Here is a 17,552-nt window from a genome sequence, read left to right as displayed (position 1 = left end):
ATAATATATTTATAGAATAATATGTTTACCCTGAGTGTAATATATTTATAGAATAATATGTTTACCCTGAGTAGCTGTGTATTGATCTGGCACTTACTCCTGGCTCACATATATAACACAAACTGAGAGATTATTCTATATCTTCTATAGTCTCATTCTAGAATAATTCCATTCTGAAGGGACTCAGCTGTTGAAACTGCAATGTACAGTGTATTTCTGACTAGTAAGTAATAGGATTTTCTTGATTTGAAGGTTTACCAGTCTGCTCCCTCAGAGACTGACACGTTTGATTTGTCTCCTGTGAGCATGTAACTCTTCCTAGAACCACTGTTTGCCACTTTACAATTTAATTGACTCATAGTTGCCAAGTTTTTTTTTAAAGTAGCCTAAGGCTTCAGCGAAGAAACACGGAAAATATGCTCTGCTAATGCCACCTGCTGATGCTGAGAGCACATGTCTGTCTGCAGTTTCATTTGCTGCAAAGTTTTTAGGTGCCATCCTGTATACATGTGATGAATAACTTCTCATATGCTTGGTCAGAGTGTTATTTTAGACACATAACAATGAAATAGTTCTGGCTCTTACTCCTGTGTGCAGTAATTTCACTTTAGCCCTAGTCCAACTCGTAAAGTGCAATTCTGGTTGCTAAAAATAAACCAACTCAACTTAGTCCTTGTTCTCACTGTTGTGTACTAGTTCCATGCACAGTTAAACTGCAGACTTCAAACAAGCCATTCTTTACATTTTTATAAATGTGTCTTACTGTCTCAAAAATGGCATGTGTCTGTGAAGGTATAAACTCTTGGGCTTGTGTGTGACACATTGCAGCAGAATTTCATTTCTCTGCCCCAGTTTCTTGCTGTCTTTCTCTGTTGCAGAAGACTTGCGTACAAAGTGACCCTGGTGATCAGGATCAAAGTGGGGTAAAAAAACCTCCTTTGCTGGAAGTAGTTTTCACTTTTCTGATTGATGGCAGGCAGGGCTGCCAGCAGCCCTGAGAGACAGGATGAACATGCACTCCCCATTTTTGGATGGGTTTAGCAGTGGATTGTTTTTGCTTTAAACCTTGTGTTAGGTTTTCCCTCCTTGCACAGTTCAGTGGGATGCAAACTGAAATAACCAAGAGCTGGAATTACTTAGTGTCAACCTGTACATAAACAGTAATTGAGTGATTTTGAATGAGGCTGCGCAAAAGCAGGTCAGCACTGAAAGTTTAAGTTCCTGAAAACCTGCTTTTCACATTTCCCTCCACTAAGGGCATGGTCTGGGAGCTGGGGAGGGAGAATTGTGATGGACTAGAATATGTGTCAGGCATGAGCTTAAACTGTGAAACAAAACTCTGAAACAGAACTAATACCACTTTAGGGAAAAAAAAGAAAAAAATGCTGAGTTATTAGCACCATTAATTTATTTGCTCAGTAGCATCTCCTTTGACAGACAGCTCTGTGTGTTTAGCATCTGCTTGTTTCAGCCACAATCATGTCCTTCACCTTTATAATTATGGACATAGTAGCTGAAACAAGGTCTATTTCTTGGCTTTAGTGGGATTTTGAAAATATTTAATTACTATTTATGATTACTTTTTCTCTGGTCAGTCTTAATTGTGTGCTCTGTTGTTCCTCTCATAGGACTCATTTCTTTAGCTCATCTGATTAAAATAGTTGTCATCAAAATAATTAAGGATTTAATATTTATTTACCTTTTTTCCACTATGTGTTCTTGGAGTTGCAAACATCCCAAATTTCTCTTTACTCATAAGAAAGGAATGGATGTCTCTCTCTTTGTGTTCTCTTGTGGATGTTGGGGCAGGTATCTTTGCCTCCCCTCAGGCAGTGTGCTCCAGCCCTGTGGGACGGTCCATTTGTTGTTTTGGCATCCTGGCTCTTATCTCCCATGGCTGTGACAAAATTCTGTTCCTGTAGAATATAATTACTTTTGATTATTCTTCCTTGTTCTTGCTCTGTGTTAGTTTTTTCATTAATTTACAGTAAAAAAAAAATAAATTGGACTCCTGACTTTTCTTATGCATTATCTCAGAAATACTTATTTTGTGGTCTAAAGTAAAAAACTGAGACCTCTAACTGGCATTGTACAAACCCCTTCAGCAAATGCAATTGTCTCTCACATAGATGGACTTTCCTATGCAGAAAGGTGAGTTTATTCAGCAGAGATGTTAAAGTTGCTTATATTATTCTTTATGTACTTGTGAAAGTGAAAAATGTCACTGACAAAAAAAATGTATCCTGAGTTTAATTTTTCTTATGTACAATTGTAATTTACTTTGTTGGTTATTTTTGAGAGAGCCAGATTTTTTTTAACTGAAGATATTAAGAACAAAAATGACCTTATATTTTGGTAGACAAGTGCTTATTCGTGAGTTAAATTTTAAAGTCTCTCTTGATCTCTGAAAAAGAAGCAGCTAATGAAAGGCAGAGAAGACTGATGAGTTGAAGCTGTTTATCTTGTGTATGCAGGGTATTTGAGAATGCAATTTTGATGTGTTTTAATTCTTTGAAATTGTTGCTGCAGTAATGCTTTTCTATTTTAATTTTGGGTGATGCATGTGCACATAGAACCAACAGAGTAAGTTTCTGAGTTTAAAAGTCCCTGCTTGCAGCTGCTTGACCTGCACTTTGCTTTGGACCGAAACAGGTGCTTAACTTGTCCATCTGCCTCTTATCCTCTCCTGCACCCCACGTGCCTCTGAAGTGGACTGTGAAATGCTGCAGCAGCAGCTGAATACAGTTGTTAAAGGAAATGAAAGGAGAGAGACTCTTGCTTTAGCACAGCAGGAGTTTTTGTATGTTGTGGAGACCTGCTGCACTCCCACAGCTACCATGCAAAGATCATGTCATTTTAAAACACCATCATAAAGGAAAATCCTCCTAAATGAACTTTGCTAGTGTTGAAGAGTTGAATTAAGAAATATTACAAAAGGTTTAAACATACCTGGGTTTTTCTTTTCAGTCTAACAGAGGCTGATTACTGTTGTGTTGGAGCACTTAAGCACAGTGCCATTCTGACAAGTCAAATGAAGGCATTATGTAGTTTCCAAATATTTTAGTTTGAGGAGAAATGCTCAAAAGTATGGTCCAGAGGAAACTATATCTGATCTGCAAGTACTCCCCAGTGAATGATACTTTATGTATGAATGTACCATTGGAAGTCCAAGATGTAGTAAAAATGTGCATACCTGAAACCTGGCAGTGTTCAGATGTGTGCAAAAATAAAAAAAACTCCTTCTAATCCAGAAATCAGAGTCCAGTTTGCTGGCTGGTTTTGTAGGCATTTTTGAATGTTGCATGCTTACCAACAGAAGGCTCAGCCAGCCTTACTTAGCCTGTGAACTCTGAACTCATTGAGTAGAGCAGACTTTTTGTCTGTCAAGTTTTCATTAAATTTTAAAATACATATGCAGGTTTGTGGTGTCAGCAAAGAAAAGAATTCCTTCTGGCAGGATTCAGCTTCAGGGCTTTGTGCTCTGGGATAACCCTGCTTGAGCAGGGAGGTTGAACCACTGTGGTCCCCTCTAGCCTGGCCCATTCTGTGACTCCAGAACCTCAGTTCCTGTGTTGGTACATGGCAGTGTTATTTATATCACATCATACCTATTAGCCAGGAGCTGAGGGCTCTGCCCAGTGAGGGCAGATTTAGTGTGTGCAGAAGCTGTAAACCTTGTGATGATCATTGTCACAGCACTCTCAGCACAAAGGGCTTCCCTGCCCATAACAAACAACTCTGAAGCTCACTGCACATCCCTTCCTAACCTCTTGCTGAGCCTTGACAGGCTGGCACAATGGCACATTCTGCAGCTGGGTTCCTTTTAATGAACTGGAAATGGCCTTACACGGGTGCAGGCTTGGTGTTAACCCCTGACTGATGTGTGATTTCACCAGGTGACTTCCTCTGTGGGTGTGCTGGTGCAGAGCAGGCACGTTCCGCTGCACACAATGGGTTCATTCTGCACTAGATAAATATAATGTGAGTAATTGCAGTTCATTATGTAAATTCCTCTCTATGAGACTTTTATGGAGTAGTAATGGATTTTGCAGAATGCTGTTTTTTAAAACAATGTAACAGTGTCCATCAGGAGGGAGGCTTCTAAAGCTGCAATTTAGAATATTTTGTTATAACTTAGTTTAACTTGAATTGGAGAGAACAATCCTGACTATACAAACATCTTTCTACCTACTACTAGAAGGTGAAAGGCTGTTTGATAACTGTATTGTTATTTTACTATTTATTAGGCATCTACTTCTTAGAAGGGTGACAAGGGTGGAATTCAAAAGGAAAGAAACATACACCCCTAAATAAAGGGAAACATATGGGAGAGTCAAGAACATATGATGGAGAAGAGGAGAATTGAGGTCTAGAGGCACCATTGCTTGTGGTATTATTGGAAAAATATCTAAAACATAGATATTTGTTTACCAAGCCTCTAGGTAAATCCTAAATTTATAGGGATTATTTTAAGTATTTGTCTCTCTGTATTTGTATAAGTACTGGTACAGAGATAACAACAAATATTTGAATATAATAATAGAAGAGCATTCCAGTGTGAAAAATAGGAACAGATCTTCTGTTGGTAAAGCATCATTAACAATGAATTATTAAAGGATTGAAAAGTATCTCAGTGAACGTGATATTATTTTTTTTCCTGACAGTATGTTTTTAAATCCCATCTTAAATTTAACTGCACATTTCTGCCTAAGTTTTGCATTCTGGTAGAAAAACCCTAGTCAAATGAAAAAAGACCTGGCAACTCTTATGCCTCAGATTGCAGTAGTTTTTAAATGAATCTTTTCTGCTTGGAATAATGTGGAATGGCCTTTGTTTCTGGGCAATAAGAACTGAACGTGTGAAAATCTTATATCCTATTTCTTCTGGGTTGTTCTGTTTTGCAAATAGAGGAAGAGAGTCTTTGGTCCTTACATTGACTGATAACACCAAGATGCAGTTGTGTCAGTCAGCTCTGTGGAAAAAAGGGTTGCCCAAGTTTGTGAAGACAGATCTTTGTCGTGTCCTGGTGAATTCCAGCCAATACTGTGATATATCTAGAGGGCCCTGACAGGCTTCCAATCTAACAATGTCCCTAAAATATCGACATGTACAGAACAGAACCCTTTGTTTGTTTTTGATATAGCTGAGATCGCTGCATACTGAACAAAATCTGTTAATAAGAGCAATAGTTTCAACATACTTAGAAAAGCAGCTCGAGTCTATAAATGAATGAAAGGAAAAGCCAGATAACACAGCTGCTCTATGTAATGGCTAGCCTGTCTTCAAACAACTCGACTGTGAAATGATGCAAGCCTTGAGATTATTACTTTTCCCCGTTGGCAATTTGTATGCTTGAACAGCCTGTGCCCTACCATATTTCAGTCTCAGGATGGGGGTGGCAGGATGCTGGGGGGTGCATATTGGGCCAGTTGTGGTAAAAAAGGGCAATTAGGGCACTCAATTTTTTAAAAAAATAAATCCCTAGTCACTTCATCTACAATTCTTCAAAATGTATAACACTGGCTCTCTGGGTGGTAGAGCAAGGCAAGATGCCCAGAAAGATGACATGTGTTGTCTTCAACTACTGCAGTTTCCTGGTCTTACTGCTTCAAGAAATATGTAACTGCTGCTCTAAAAAGTGCTCCTAGAAGTGTGGGCTGTTGTCAGATCTGTCTCTTGCTGCTAGCAGGCTGTGGGATCAGATGTTACCCAGGGTGCTGTGAAAGAGCTCAGCTTGGCTCAAGGACTGGATTGACTCTGTGCACCTGTAGGTTAAAGACTGAGCATGTACTGGTTGCACCCAGAGAACCTAAATGTTGTCTTGGGAGACTGAAGCTTTTTATTTACTCAGTTTGGGAGAGCTTATCTCTTCAGAGCTCTGCAGTTTCTCAGCTCTGTGTTATGACTGTCTTGCTTTGCCTGGGAGTAATTAGTTTGGTTCAGCAAACTGACCAGACTACTGGGACAAAACTGTTAGCAAGAAGTGCCATTGAACTGCTGCAGTTTTCCTTGATAACAAAAACATCATAGTATTGCTTTCCTCTCGTAACTAAAAAAAGGTCAGGCTTTAGATTTTAAAGCTTGAAGCAAAGTAAGGAGCTGCTTGGGAGGAGGACTTTAAGCGGTGTGAGTAGGTGACAGCTCAGGTGGAGATTGCCTGGGGAGAAGTGACACCCCAGGGAATCAGCAGTGCACTGGGGAGGGGGTCAGGGTGGCAGTGGTGCCCTCAGGGGCTTGTGGCTGTAGCCCTTGATTATGAGGCAAGTGTCACAGAGCACAGGGCATCACTTCAGAAACCTTTTCATGGAGTTCTGGCACTTCCTGTTCTGAGCAGCTTTTGCAGTTCAGGTTTATGGTAATTTGAGAGAGAACTGAGCATAGGCTGTGATTTACATGGCTGTGGTTTCTCCAGAGGCCTGTAGGAACCAGAAGGGTAACTAGGATGAAATAGCCTTCACTACATTTATAAAGGAGAATGGAAGCATGGAATTTAGGGATCCAAGGAGCTGGAAAACTGTTTAGGGGATTTGATGTGTTTTTGTGAGAAAATGGCTGGTACCTTTCTGTGGTTGGGAAAAGTGGGACTTGCAATAGATAAAGGTGAGAACTGAAAATAGAAACACAGAGCAGTGGAAAAAAAAATGGTGGGGGAATAAATGTATTGGAGGAAAACCAGGGAGCTTTAGTTTGCCAAAGTATGTATCAGGTTGTATAATGCTCAGGAGAAGCTCTTGGGGTCTGATGCCTTTCCTGTGTCCTTCTTGTCTGTCTTTTTTGTAAACATTGACAAGGTAGCCTATTGCTTCTTATCTTGGCAGCCCTCAGCTAATTAAAAAAAAGACAACTTTGAGGAAAGTTAAGAAGTCCCTCCACTGTTGAAATGGATGCAGTTATTACTAGTAATGGCTGAGAACTGCACAACCTTTTTATTCTTATTTTTGAGATCCCTGATAAATGGCCCAATGTAATTAAAAATCCCCTTTGGATTGTCACTAGTGTCATCACCACTATGTCCCCTTGGCTGTTGTCACTGGCCTTTGCTCAAACATTGCACTGGATCCATTATCTAAATCTACTTTATTGGTCCCAATTGAAGATTAAGCAAAAGTGTTTTCATAGCATAAAAAACCCTGAACCAAACCCCCCTCTCCCAGCCAAACTCCAGCCCTCAAAAACACAAAATATTGGGGTGGGAAAAATGTGATAAAAAGTTTGACTCAGAAATTTCTATCTATATTCTGTATTTTTTCTAAAATCTATCTAGTATTTGTTGACCAAGTATTGTGTGCTTATAAGTAAAATTGTAGTATAAACTGGCATTTGGGTGGTGAGTTTTTTGCTTTTCTTTTTATGGATAGGAAGGATGACTATATTATAGCCTGAACTTGTTAGTATTAATGTTTAAAATGGAGTGATGCATTAAAAAGTAATAAGCACAGCAGTCTGAGTGTGTCTGTTGCAATGTTAGTGACACTATGATGGATTAACAGCCTGTAAAATAGAAATGCATGCTCTGGCAAATATTTTACCTAACACTTATTAGTATATTTATGGATATCAATTTTACTTTGCATCTTTTAAGCATAATCATGGTTTAATATATTTTAAAAACCTACAAATCTATAAATCTGCTGTTCTTCTGCAGATGTGAACTTTCCATGATATGTAATGTCAAGTTATATTATTAAAGGAGAAGTAGAATTTAAGCATTATACACAAGCCAGATTTTGAAACCCCAGAATAAGAAACTATCTAGTTGTTTTGGTGGTTATTTCCTGTGATGGGGTATTTTGTGTGATGTTGGAATCATTCATTATGCCCAAGTCCACTTTTCCCCTTTAGAATATTATGGAAGTGCCCTAATAATAGATGTTTTCATCTGTCTACAGCTGCCAGGTGCCACCAATTAATGCTCACCAGAACAAGAAGGCACTTGCACTGGTGGGAAAAATGCAATCCTAAATTTGATTCTTACCCAAGGTGACAGTAACCCCTTAAGAAATGAAACTTAATTTGCATAAACCAGCAACTCTTAAATAGGTTTTATCAGCTTGCTATTGTGACCTTAAGACAAATAATGACTTGCTTACACTCTTCTTGAAATTAAATCAATTTAAAACTCTAGGAAGTTTCAAATTTGCTTAGTGCTCCCCAGTATTATTTTAGACCTTATTGAAATCTCTTTTCTTTTGGTAGTTCCTGTAGGCCTTTATCTGCAATTGACATCAGATATGTAAGCCTAATGACTTCACAGGACACTTTATTCTGTTGATATATATTATTTTTCCTTATGCAACAATTTAATGGAATTCATTACCACAGTGTGTTTCTTTTTAATACATACTATTTCCAATTTGAGCTAACTTTCCTTTTGAGATAACTTTGATTTTCAGGATAAGTCAGTGTTCACAATAAATGAAAAAGGCTCAACAAAATGATAGAGCAGAGGTGGATCGCAGGTTAGCAACTGCTGCCATGGAATTATACAGAATCCATTTTCTGTACTCAAGCAGCAGAACTGTGGTGAATATCAGATCAAGAAGCTGGCAGTTTAGTCAAGACTTCATAAAAGTCACATTCCCACCACAAAATTCATACTTGTGATGTAGGAATGAATTGGAGAGTGACAGAATTATGGGCCTCTGAAGTACCTTATGGCTCTATGTAATTACTTGACATGGCCCTGTTTCTTGGATTAAAAGCCAGGGTATGTTTTGCACTTGGAAATATGAATGTTATTTTGAAAATAATTGCATGCCAGCCTAAAGTTTGCTGGTTGCTTTCAGCTGAGTGGTTGGAACCTTGACCTCCCTGATGACAGTGGCTCCACAGACGTCACTTCATCTCCTGCTGCAGACGGTGCCCCTTTGACAGTGGCTGCTCAGGGCTGTCGCTCCTCTCTCCCCCCTCAAATACATAAGTTTTGGCATCCAGTGTTTGTGTCACCAACCCTGCCGAGGTCTGGAGTAAAGACAATGCTTTTCCTGACCCTTGGAGCTGCTACAAGGGTCTCTTCAGGTGGCTCTGAGGAATTTGTAAGGGTTGGGGGGGAACATTCACAGGCCATTACAGACATGATCAGGTGTTCATTCTAGAGCATAGACAGTAATAGACTAACACTTAAATATGCTGTGACCTCTAGTGTTTGTTGTTTTTCTAATTGTCAGAGAAAGAATGTTAGATAGGTTCATTTCCATAGCATTCTGTCCATTATCAGAGTTCTTAATTACAGTTTCTCATTTTTAAGTCCTATCTTCAGTTTGCAGGTATTTTGAATTCATTGAAAGCATTAACATTTACAACCTAGCACCAGCTTTGGGAGTAAAAAGATAGTTTATTTGCTTAGAGAAGGGTTCATTTCCCAGCGTGAAACACTTGAAAGAAACCAAAGGCAGACTTTGTCTTAATAGTTGAAAATTCAAAATAAATGAAGCTTATGTAAAATGGCAGTAACAGACTAGAGCTATAGTGGACTGCTGAAATTGGATTTGGGTAGCTATAAACATAATTAGCTTAAAGCATTCTAGCTTGCCATGCAGTGTGAGCTCTCATAGGCTGGGATTGATAATGCTTTGCTCTTTTGCATTTTAACTCCTTGTGGAGATTCAAAAGCCAGCTGATCTGAGGCTTTGTGGAAGCGAAATGAACCACGCGTTCCCTGGGGGGTTATGGCAAACTGTGAGCTTTATTGGGTGTTGAAGTGTGCTAAAGATAACGTGGCAGTAACCTAAAATGCTGTACTCCCAACATGCTAATTAGGATTGTACATTAGTATTTTTAAAAATTTTTAGAGATTTGTATTTTTAGTTGTGTAAATGATTGATTACATGTAAAAATTGGTTTTGCATGCTCTTAATGCTCTCGTGGATGAAATACTAGTGCTTGATTTGACCTGAACAATATACAGAAACAAAATGATAAGATTGTAAAATTGCATATAAGAAATAGAGATGTAGTTCAGAATTTCTAAGATTTTTGTTTCTCTGAAACACGAGCTCATGCCCATTATGTGAAGTTGTGCTCATTTAAGGCAGTGAGTAATGCTACTTGACCTCAATCTTGGCTGTAAGTGGGTTGGAATTGGTCAATAACTTGGCATTCCCACACCAGTGGAACACTTAGATTTATACACATGAGACCTCCATAAAATTCTAGGAATACACATTCAGCCTCTCCAGAACAGGCTTCACGTGCAGCCTCCTGCCCCTCCTCAGATGTACGGATCCCTTGAAGCAAGCGAGCCTGTGTTCTCACAGCAGGCAAACACTACTCCATGAGTGCTTCCACCACTGGGCTGTTTCCAAATAATACATTCAGAACCTTCAGATTTTGCCTTTCATCTGACAGTCTCAAGCTTTGCAAAGCTGAGATAACTTTTGTTATCCCCCTACTTTTCCTGCTTCTATTTTCCATGAGTAAGTGTAAGTGAAACATTATGCTTGCACAGAAATAAGGGAAAGTTTCATAGGGTTGTTAAAGGCTGGAAGGATTTCCACCATGATATTATAATAAATTGTTTACTGTATGAGGTGACTCTATATTCTTTCACTTTCCCCCTTTTTATCCTCCCACTGCTTTTATTTAGGGGAGATTTTTTGAAATGAATTATTTCAAGCAAGACTAAGAATGGACAATTTAGTCTGTTAAAAAAAATCACTGTGGAGAACACATCTGAGGATTATAATCTTAGTATTTAGAAGTGTGGAGGAATGTAGTACAAAGCAAGTATTATTACAATGTCACGCAGAGTAGTAACAGCTTTTCTCTTTTTGCAGTATCTGAATCTTCTAATATATGTGGAATAAAGATAAATGGATATATTTCCTTTCTTGTATTCTTTTTTAAATATTAATTTCCATTGAAGGTGGCTTACATCTTCAGCAAGGCTTTTAGTACTTCGGTTTAGAACTCATTGTAGATAAGCATTGGAAAAAAAATACAGTAAACATTTGTGTTAATTATATCATTTCCTCCTACCCTTCTCCCCTGCACCATATGTTCTCTGTATGGCTCTCAATTGACTTTTAGTAGGGTTTGATATGTGTCAAATCAGAGACCTCAAAGTCTGTGCTGATGATGCAGTTGTGACCCTGTTTCTGCACCCTTTCCTAAGTGTAAATATACCTTGAGGTGGAAGAAGAGAGCAATGGGATTAATTCATCAGGTAGTTATTATGTGTATTTATATATGGGCTTTGCCCTAGTCTGTAGCCTCTGCTTCAGCCTTGGTGTCATATTTCACAGTATCCCTTGACCTGGATGTTTTGATTGTTTATTTGTGGGTTGGTTTGATTGTTTTTTGTTTTTCCTTCAATCCCTTGGTTATTTTCTTGGATGTGGTCCTCTGAAAAACCTTTGGGGATTCATCAAGTTTCTCTCCCCCTGTCTGTGACTTTCCATTAGAACATTTGAATCACATATCCAAGTTTTATTTCTGCTTTCATAGGGAAAACAGCTTCTTTCATTTTCTGTGAGATACCAAAATGAACCATTGTGCTTGATCATCAAGGACACAGCAGAAAATTACTTGCCATTTTTTATCCCTTAAAAATGAGAGGCCAGGAGCAGGGAGATGAAACTTAATACACTTGGATGGGGAACCCTGCTTCAGAGACCAGTGGCATGTAAGGAACTTAGCTGCACTTTCTGCTGAGATGCATTTTGGTTTCTGAATGTATATTTGCTATGTGCATAAATTCTTTCCTTCTCTGGTCAGTTATCTGTGCATACACTTTTCTAGTGGGACCAGAAATTATTCCAGATTCAGCAGTTGTTTATAACAGCATAAGGACATGATAGAAATGCCACATTACTTCCAAAAGAGAAATTCATTTCTATCTTTTGGAACTTGGCTTTCTGCAGCCTTTGCTCCAGGACATCAGAAGGCTGGAGCAAATAATGGAACACATTGCTCTATCCCCACTAAAAAGGACTGAAGCTCTCCAGCAGAACTTACCACTTCTTTTTCCTGTGTTTTCCTTGGTCTTTCATTATGCAAACCCACTCAGGGAAAGTTTCTGCATCCTGATGGGAGCAACATGGGAGAAATGCTGACGTGAATTTGGAATCCGGTGTCACAACTGCAGTGATCTGCATACCAGGAATAGTCAGCAGTGGTCAGGCCAGGACACAGCTGCAGACAGGTTGTGGAGTCACCCGTGGTGCTTTGTGGGTGTTCTGGTTCAGGTTTGCTCTCCATTCACTGAATGGTCAGGAGGAGCTGATTTCCTGCATGGACAAACCCAGTGTGCACTAATGAAAGGTGCTGAAAGCACTCTGACTATAGTGTACACAAGTGTTTGTTAACACAAACAAGGATTGTTCTTTCAAGCAAAAAATTATTTGAATTTAGTGAATTTAGTTTCTTAGATGAGCAATATTACAAATACAATTTTTGTGTTAAACAAATGTGGGTGTCCAGTTTTGCACACAGCAGATGCATAAACTGTAGGTTTGATGTAGTATTGAATGTATGATAAATGTAAACAAAGTCAAGGTTTGATCAATTACTTGATCATCTTTTCTTGCCAATAATTAGTGATGGGTTAAATCTATGTTAAATTGTGCTGGCCTCTTGTATACAGGCATTTTGAATGCTTTCAAAAAGCTTCCAGTAATGTTTTCAGAAATGAAGGTAACTGTTGTTTGCCATAAGGGCACTGTGTTGGCTTGAAGCAGATAAGGATCTTTGTTAACATAAGAACTGTTTGAATCTCACAAAATGAGCTTATGTATTTACTGCCTGACAGTGTTCAGCATGTAAAAAGAAGTAAACAGCACAAGTATTGAGACATTCACTCATTTCTGTTTCATTCCTGGCTTTGGAAAGATATTATTGTTTATGTAATATGTTCAAAGGAGCACATAATTGATTATATACTGTTAGTCAGCCATGTGCATTTTTGCATTTCTGCCTGTAGGTAAGCTGAACACCTGGTGACATGGCAGCATGTTACAAACACTGCTTAGGAAATCCACAGTAACAGCACAGATAACAGGACTTTTCAAATGGTTCAGTAATACACAAAATAAATATTCCTTTTAAGCAATTTTTTCTTTATTGCCTTCATACAAAGGTATTAGTACAGAGGGACATGTGCTCTATTTACTCTTTGTGGTGGGGATGGCTGGTGGGTGGTGAAACTTGCAGGGTGCTGTGCTACTCTGTTCTGCACAGTTCCCCTGTTAGTCTTTCTATCTTTAAACTTCTCATTTCTTCTGAGAAAGCAGGAAGCTTTTGTCAGCTAGATCTTGAATAGAGGTTTTGATATTTAAAGCTAACTGTTCAGTGCTCTTAGAGATGTTAATGTGGAAAGAAATACAGGTACTACATCTCGAGCTTCAAGACAGAAAATGTTAAGATAAGGACAGTGTACAAAGGCAGAGTGAATATTTTGAGGTGTTAATTCTAACTACAGAGGGAAGAAACTAGAATCCTGGAGCGGACACTGGAGCTATATTATAGGATGCAAGGATGACTCAGCCCGTGCTCAGATCATGGTCTTGCCATACTTGTTTACATTAAAGTTCAGTTGCTATTTTAAGTCTGCACATTTAGTGGAGAAGAAGGTGAGAAAAAAGCAGAGGGAGAAGAATAAAAGCAAAAAGAGGGAGGGTACATTTTAAAACGCAACAACAACAAAAATACCTGGACCAATCCCTCCTGCTCCGTACGCTGCTCTCTCAGTGGAAGAGCTTGTAATCCTATATTTGCTATATCAAGAGGATTCTTCTATGAGCACAAATTAATAATTTATTCATAGGCTGGAGTCAGCCCGCATTGATTTACTTATGCTGCATTTCTTTTCATTCATAAGCCTTTGCCGGTCCCGAGCTCTCGGAGAGTGACTTGCTGCAGTGCTCCGGCGTGGGAGGAAGCAGCAAACGCGCCTTTATGCACAAGGACGTGCTCCCTCCGACTCGATTCCATGTGGGAGGCTGACCGAGAGCCGGGGCTGGCCCCGGGAAGCCGCTGCCGGGCGATGCTCCCCGGGCAGGCGCCGCCGCTCCGCTCCCTCCGCCCGGTGCGGCGCCGCGGCCGGGATGCTCCGGGCACCGCACGGCGCTGAGCTCCGAGCAGCCTTCGCCTCTCCGGGCTGTGTGACAGACAGACTGACAGACAGGTGCTCGTCATGCAGCCGTGCCCTGCCTGAATCGCTCTCCGGTGGGTGTGCACGGCCCCACGCCCCCGCCCCTGCCAGCCCTGCCGAGCCCTCCCAAGCTCAGCCCCCGGCAATGTGCAGCGCTCTCTTCTCGCCTTCCTGGAAGGGCTCAACTACACTTTCAGCTCCTCCAGACTTTCTCTGCTTTTGCCGTACCCTCCCTCTGGTCCAGCTCCTCCTGTGCCTGCCTTTCTGTGTCGGCGCTATCCCGTTAAAAGGCTGCTGCTCCTGCTCCTCTGAACCAGTGCTCGGGCTGCCTTGATCTGGGATGAAGGCTGGAGGTTATCGGCGAGGGAAAGGAGAACTCTAGGCAGCTTTCCATTTGCAAAGTGAGCAGTAATTGCAAGAAGACAGCCTCCCCAGCTGGAATCAATAGTCTGCTTTCTTGCTGCTAAGGGCACTTTGGAGCAGCAGTAGGTCACTGAAGTAACTTCAGCACACTGCTGACTGCGGAGTTGTAAAGAACTACATGCAAGTGGCTGCAGTAGTGCTGGAAAACGCTTTGCTGTTACCAGGGACACAATAGTTTTCAAGTCATTAGAGCTTCGATTCTGGTCCGCTCCTTCCATTACACAGAGAGGGTCATTCTTTGGAGGAATGAGGATGGAGCTGTGAATTTTTCTTTTCCAGTGTTCCAGTGTCCCCTTCTAGTGGAAGGGGGTAAGAGTGGGAGAAAAGAAGCTTTTAGAAACAAATCCCCACTGCTGCTTAACTCAGCTTCACTTGAATTTCCCCAAACCTTTCCAGGCACAGAGAGGCACAATGCCAGAGAACCTGAATCTTCTTCGGGCTTTTGGGGGCTTTTTCTTTATCTTCTGGACAGCTTTTAACACAGCCTTAGTGGATGTGGTTGGATCGGAGCAGCAGATCCCCTTGTCAGTGTAAGTGCTTTCGTGCTATTCCTCTCAGGACCATGCTCAAGGATGAGAACTTGGCTGCTCAAGTTCTCCTTTTTTTGTATTGCAGATATTTGGCTGGTTCAGGGCACCTTTGCTCCTCTGTCAGCTGTGTTTAAAGTGGTTGTCTCCAAGGCGCTTGGCACTATGATTTTATTGTAGGAGCATGTGTTGGTGGAGTATGTGGCCACTGAGTTTTAAGTGCTTGTATTTACTGAAACTGATGCAGTTAACACTTGCTCATGTGGGAATTTATCGTTCAGAACTGTTTTGCCATTTTATCTGCTCTTTTCCTTTCAATAGATATATGTCATGTTGTGCCAAAGCACGTTTCTGTACAAGTTAATTCCTTAAATTTTAATGGTTCGGGTTGGTAGTTTCATATCAGAGGCCTTACCTTAGCACAGGGTCTGGTTTGTGCTTATACTTGTACAGCTTCTCTGATCTTTTGCTGTGCTCAGGTTCCTTAGTGAGCTCTCTAATGCAAAATTGCTCGTATCCTTCTGAGTGCAGCTGAAGCTGTTACAGTCTCTGTTGCTAGCTCTGACATGTGTATTACATTTCTTCCTGTCTCATTTTTTTCTTCACAGTGTAAAGCTCTGGGCCTCAGCATTTGGTGGAGAGATCAAATCTATTGCAGCCAAATACTCAGGTTCCCAGCTCCTACAGAAGGTAAGGATTTCTTTGGTTGTAATAAGGAAGGTTTTAAGAGAGAAAATGGAGGCAGATTTAATTTTTTAAATGAACAGGAAAGGAGTGCTGTGCATGCTTTTGTCCAAGATCTATTTTTGTATTGCATACTAGTCCCTGATGACTCTTTGCATCGCACTGCACTGTCTGTAGAGTCCTTGCTTAACCTGATATTTTTCTGTTGGAATGACTTTTTTTTTTCCATTGGAAAGTAAACTCCAACACTTATTTCTTGTAGCCTAGGCTTCAGCCCAGGTTGCGGGTGTTTAGTCTGGTTGCTGCATTGTGATGATGATGATGTTTCTGTGCAGAAACAGCTGTTTCTTATGAAAGATGCTAACTTCATTCAAGGAGCAGAATTAGTGCATTTTGTATGATTTTCAACCTGGGCTCTATGTACACAATGCACTGTATCAGGAGAAGGCGGCTGCACTGTTGTTTGTCATCTCTGCAGTTTTTACAATGCCATTATTCCCCCAATCATCTTAACCCAGTGCTGAGATGTATTACATCATTACAGATAAGAGGAATGAATGTGGTTATCTTCTTGCTCAGCTGCACAGCTGGGTAATAAGGTGGTGAAGTATAGCAAAAACTTGAGAAATTGGTGTAAGTCTACATAATTGGGACGGAGGGTAATGAAAAAGCAGATTTGACTATTAGGTATAAATCAAGGACTCTGTTTAATTTAAATATGCAACCTATAGTAAACTTCTGTATTGTGGACAGTTTATTTTTACAACAGTTGCAAAATAAAATGAGAGACTAAGAGGAATATGTTAGACTGAGACTGCTATTTTTGGGCATTTAACATCTGATTCTCAAAATGCAATATGTAAATGGGAAAACATTGAGACATTCACTGATCAAAAACCACTCATTCAACCCATATATTAAATTTCTGCTGAATTTTTGTAGACATGATTTTTAGTTCTGAGTAACACTAATTTTATTTTTTGTCTGATTGCGAAGGAAATTATTCCTTGAGCTTTTAGCATTTATTTCGAAAGGCTTATATATGTGTGAAATTATGTAACTGTACGTGCAGCAGCTGAAATAAAAAGCTTGTGCTATCCTTTAAAATGAAAGTAAGTGGCTTTAGTAATTACTAAAGACATATGAGTTCTTTAGGAGGTTGTCTTTTCAGATCTGTATACCCAGGACTGTAGGACACGAATTTTACTAAGCGAAAATACTGAGCTATGAAGAACCAAAATATTTGCCGTCTCTTACTGCCTTTCAGGGCCTTTAAATGGCTTCACTTCAATATGCTGGGCAAACTTTAATTTTATTGTGAAAATCTGGCCACTCAATATTTATTATACTTCCAGCTCACATTCTTTAAAGTCTGTGTAGTCTTACGTTGTCACTGTTATTTACAAACACCTTAAATTCATAAAGAAGACGGAACTTCCATTTTTGATTAGTTTTTAATCAAGTGTTATTAAAAAGTGGTTTTTTTTTTTTTTTATTGGGCCATAACAAACAAGTATCTTTATTTAACTTTGGAGCTCTTCCATGTGCAGCCATTTCTGCACAAAAATGGCTTTGGAAATGAAACGTGCCCAGTCCTGAGCCCAACGTTTGCTAGGAGAATATGAATGTACCCTGTGTGGCAATCATGCTAAAACCCACAAAGAGTCGGTATGGAATCCTTAATCTTCCTTCTCTTCCTCATAGTAGATGCTGCTGTCATCCCTTCTGTGATGTATTTTTTCCCTCTCAAGTAGCAAGAGTGGTTCCTATTGGTTGTTATAATTGTAGGTAATTGGAAGCTATTCATTTTACCTTTTCATCAGCATCCT

At 39.9% G+C, this 17,552-nt stretch overlaps 1 protein-coding gene across 3 annotated transcripts in view; it reads left to right on the top strand.

The window, feature by feature from the left end:
- Positions 1-13,909: 13,909 nt before the first annotated feature.
- Positions 13,910-17,552, top strand: part of CACNA2D3 (calcium voltage-gated channel auxiliary subunit alpha2delta 3) — a 388,352-nt gene continuing 384,709 nt past the window's right edge. For 2 of the 3 annotated variants that reach the window (XM_066557980.1, XM_066557979.1), the window contains exons 1-2: positions 14,155-15,042; positions 15,648-15,729. In XM_066557980.1, the coding sequence (XP_066414077.1) occupies positions 14,924-15,042; positions 15,648-15,729 (201 nt within the window). In that variant the 5' untranslated portion in view covers positions 14,155-14,923. Of the gene's footprint in view, positions 15,043-15,647; positions 15,730-17,552 lie in introns of all 3 variants that reach the window. The other variant, XR_010784371.1, reaches the window with a different exon arrangement.

Source organism: Molothrus aeneus, chromosome 12, assembly GCF_037042795.1.
Source record: "Molothrus aeneus isolate 106 chromosome 12, BPBGC_Maene_1.0, whole genome shotgun sequence".
NCBI lineage: Eukaryota > Metazoa > Chordata > Aves > Passeriformes > Icteridae > Molothrus > Molothrus aeneus.
The sequence above is the reverse complement of the archived record's forward strand: the minus strand, read 5'-3'. Positions and strand labels throughout refer to the sequence as shown.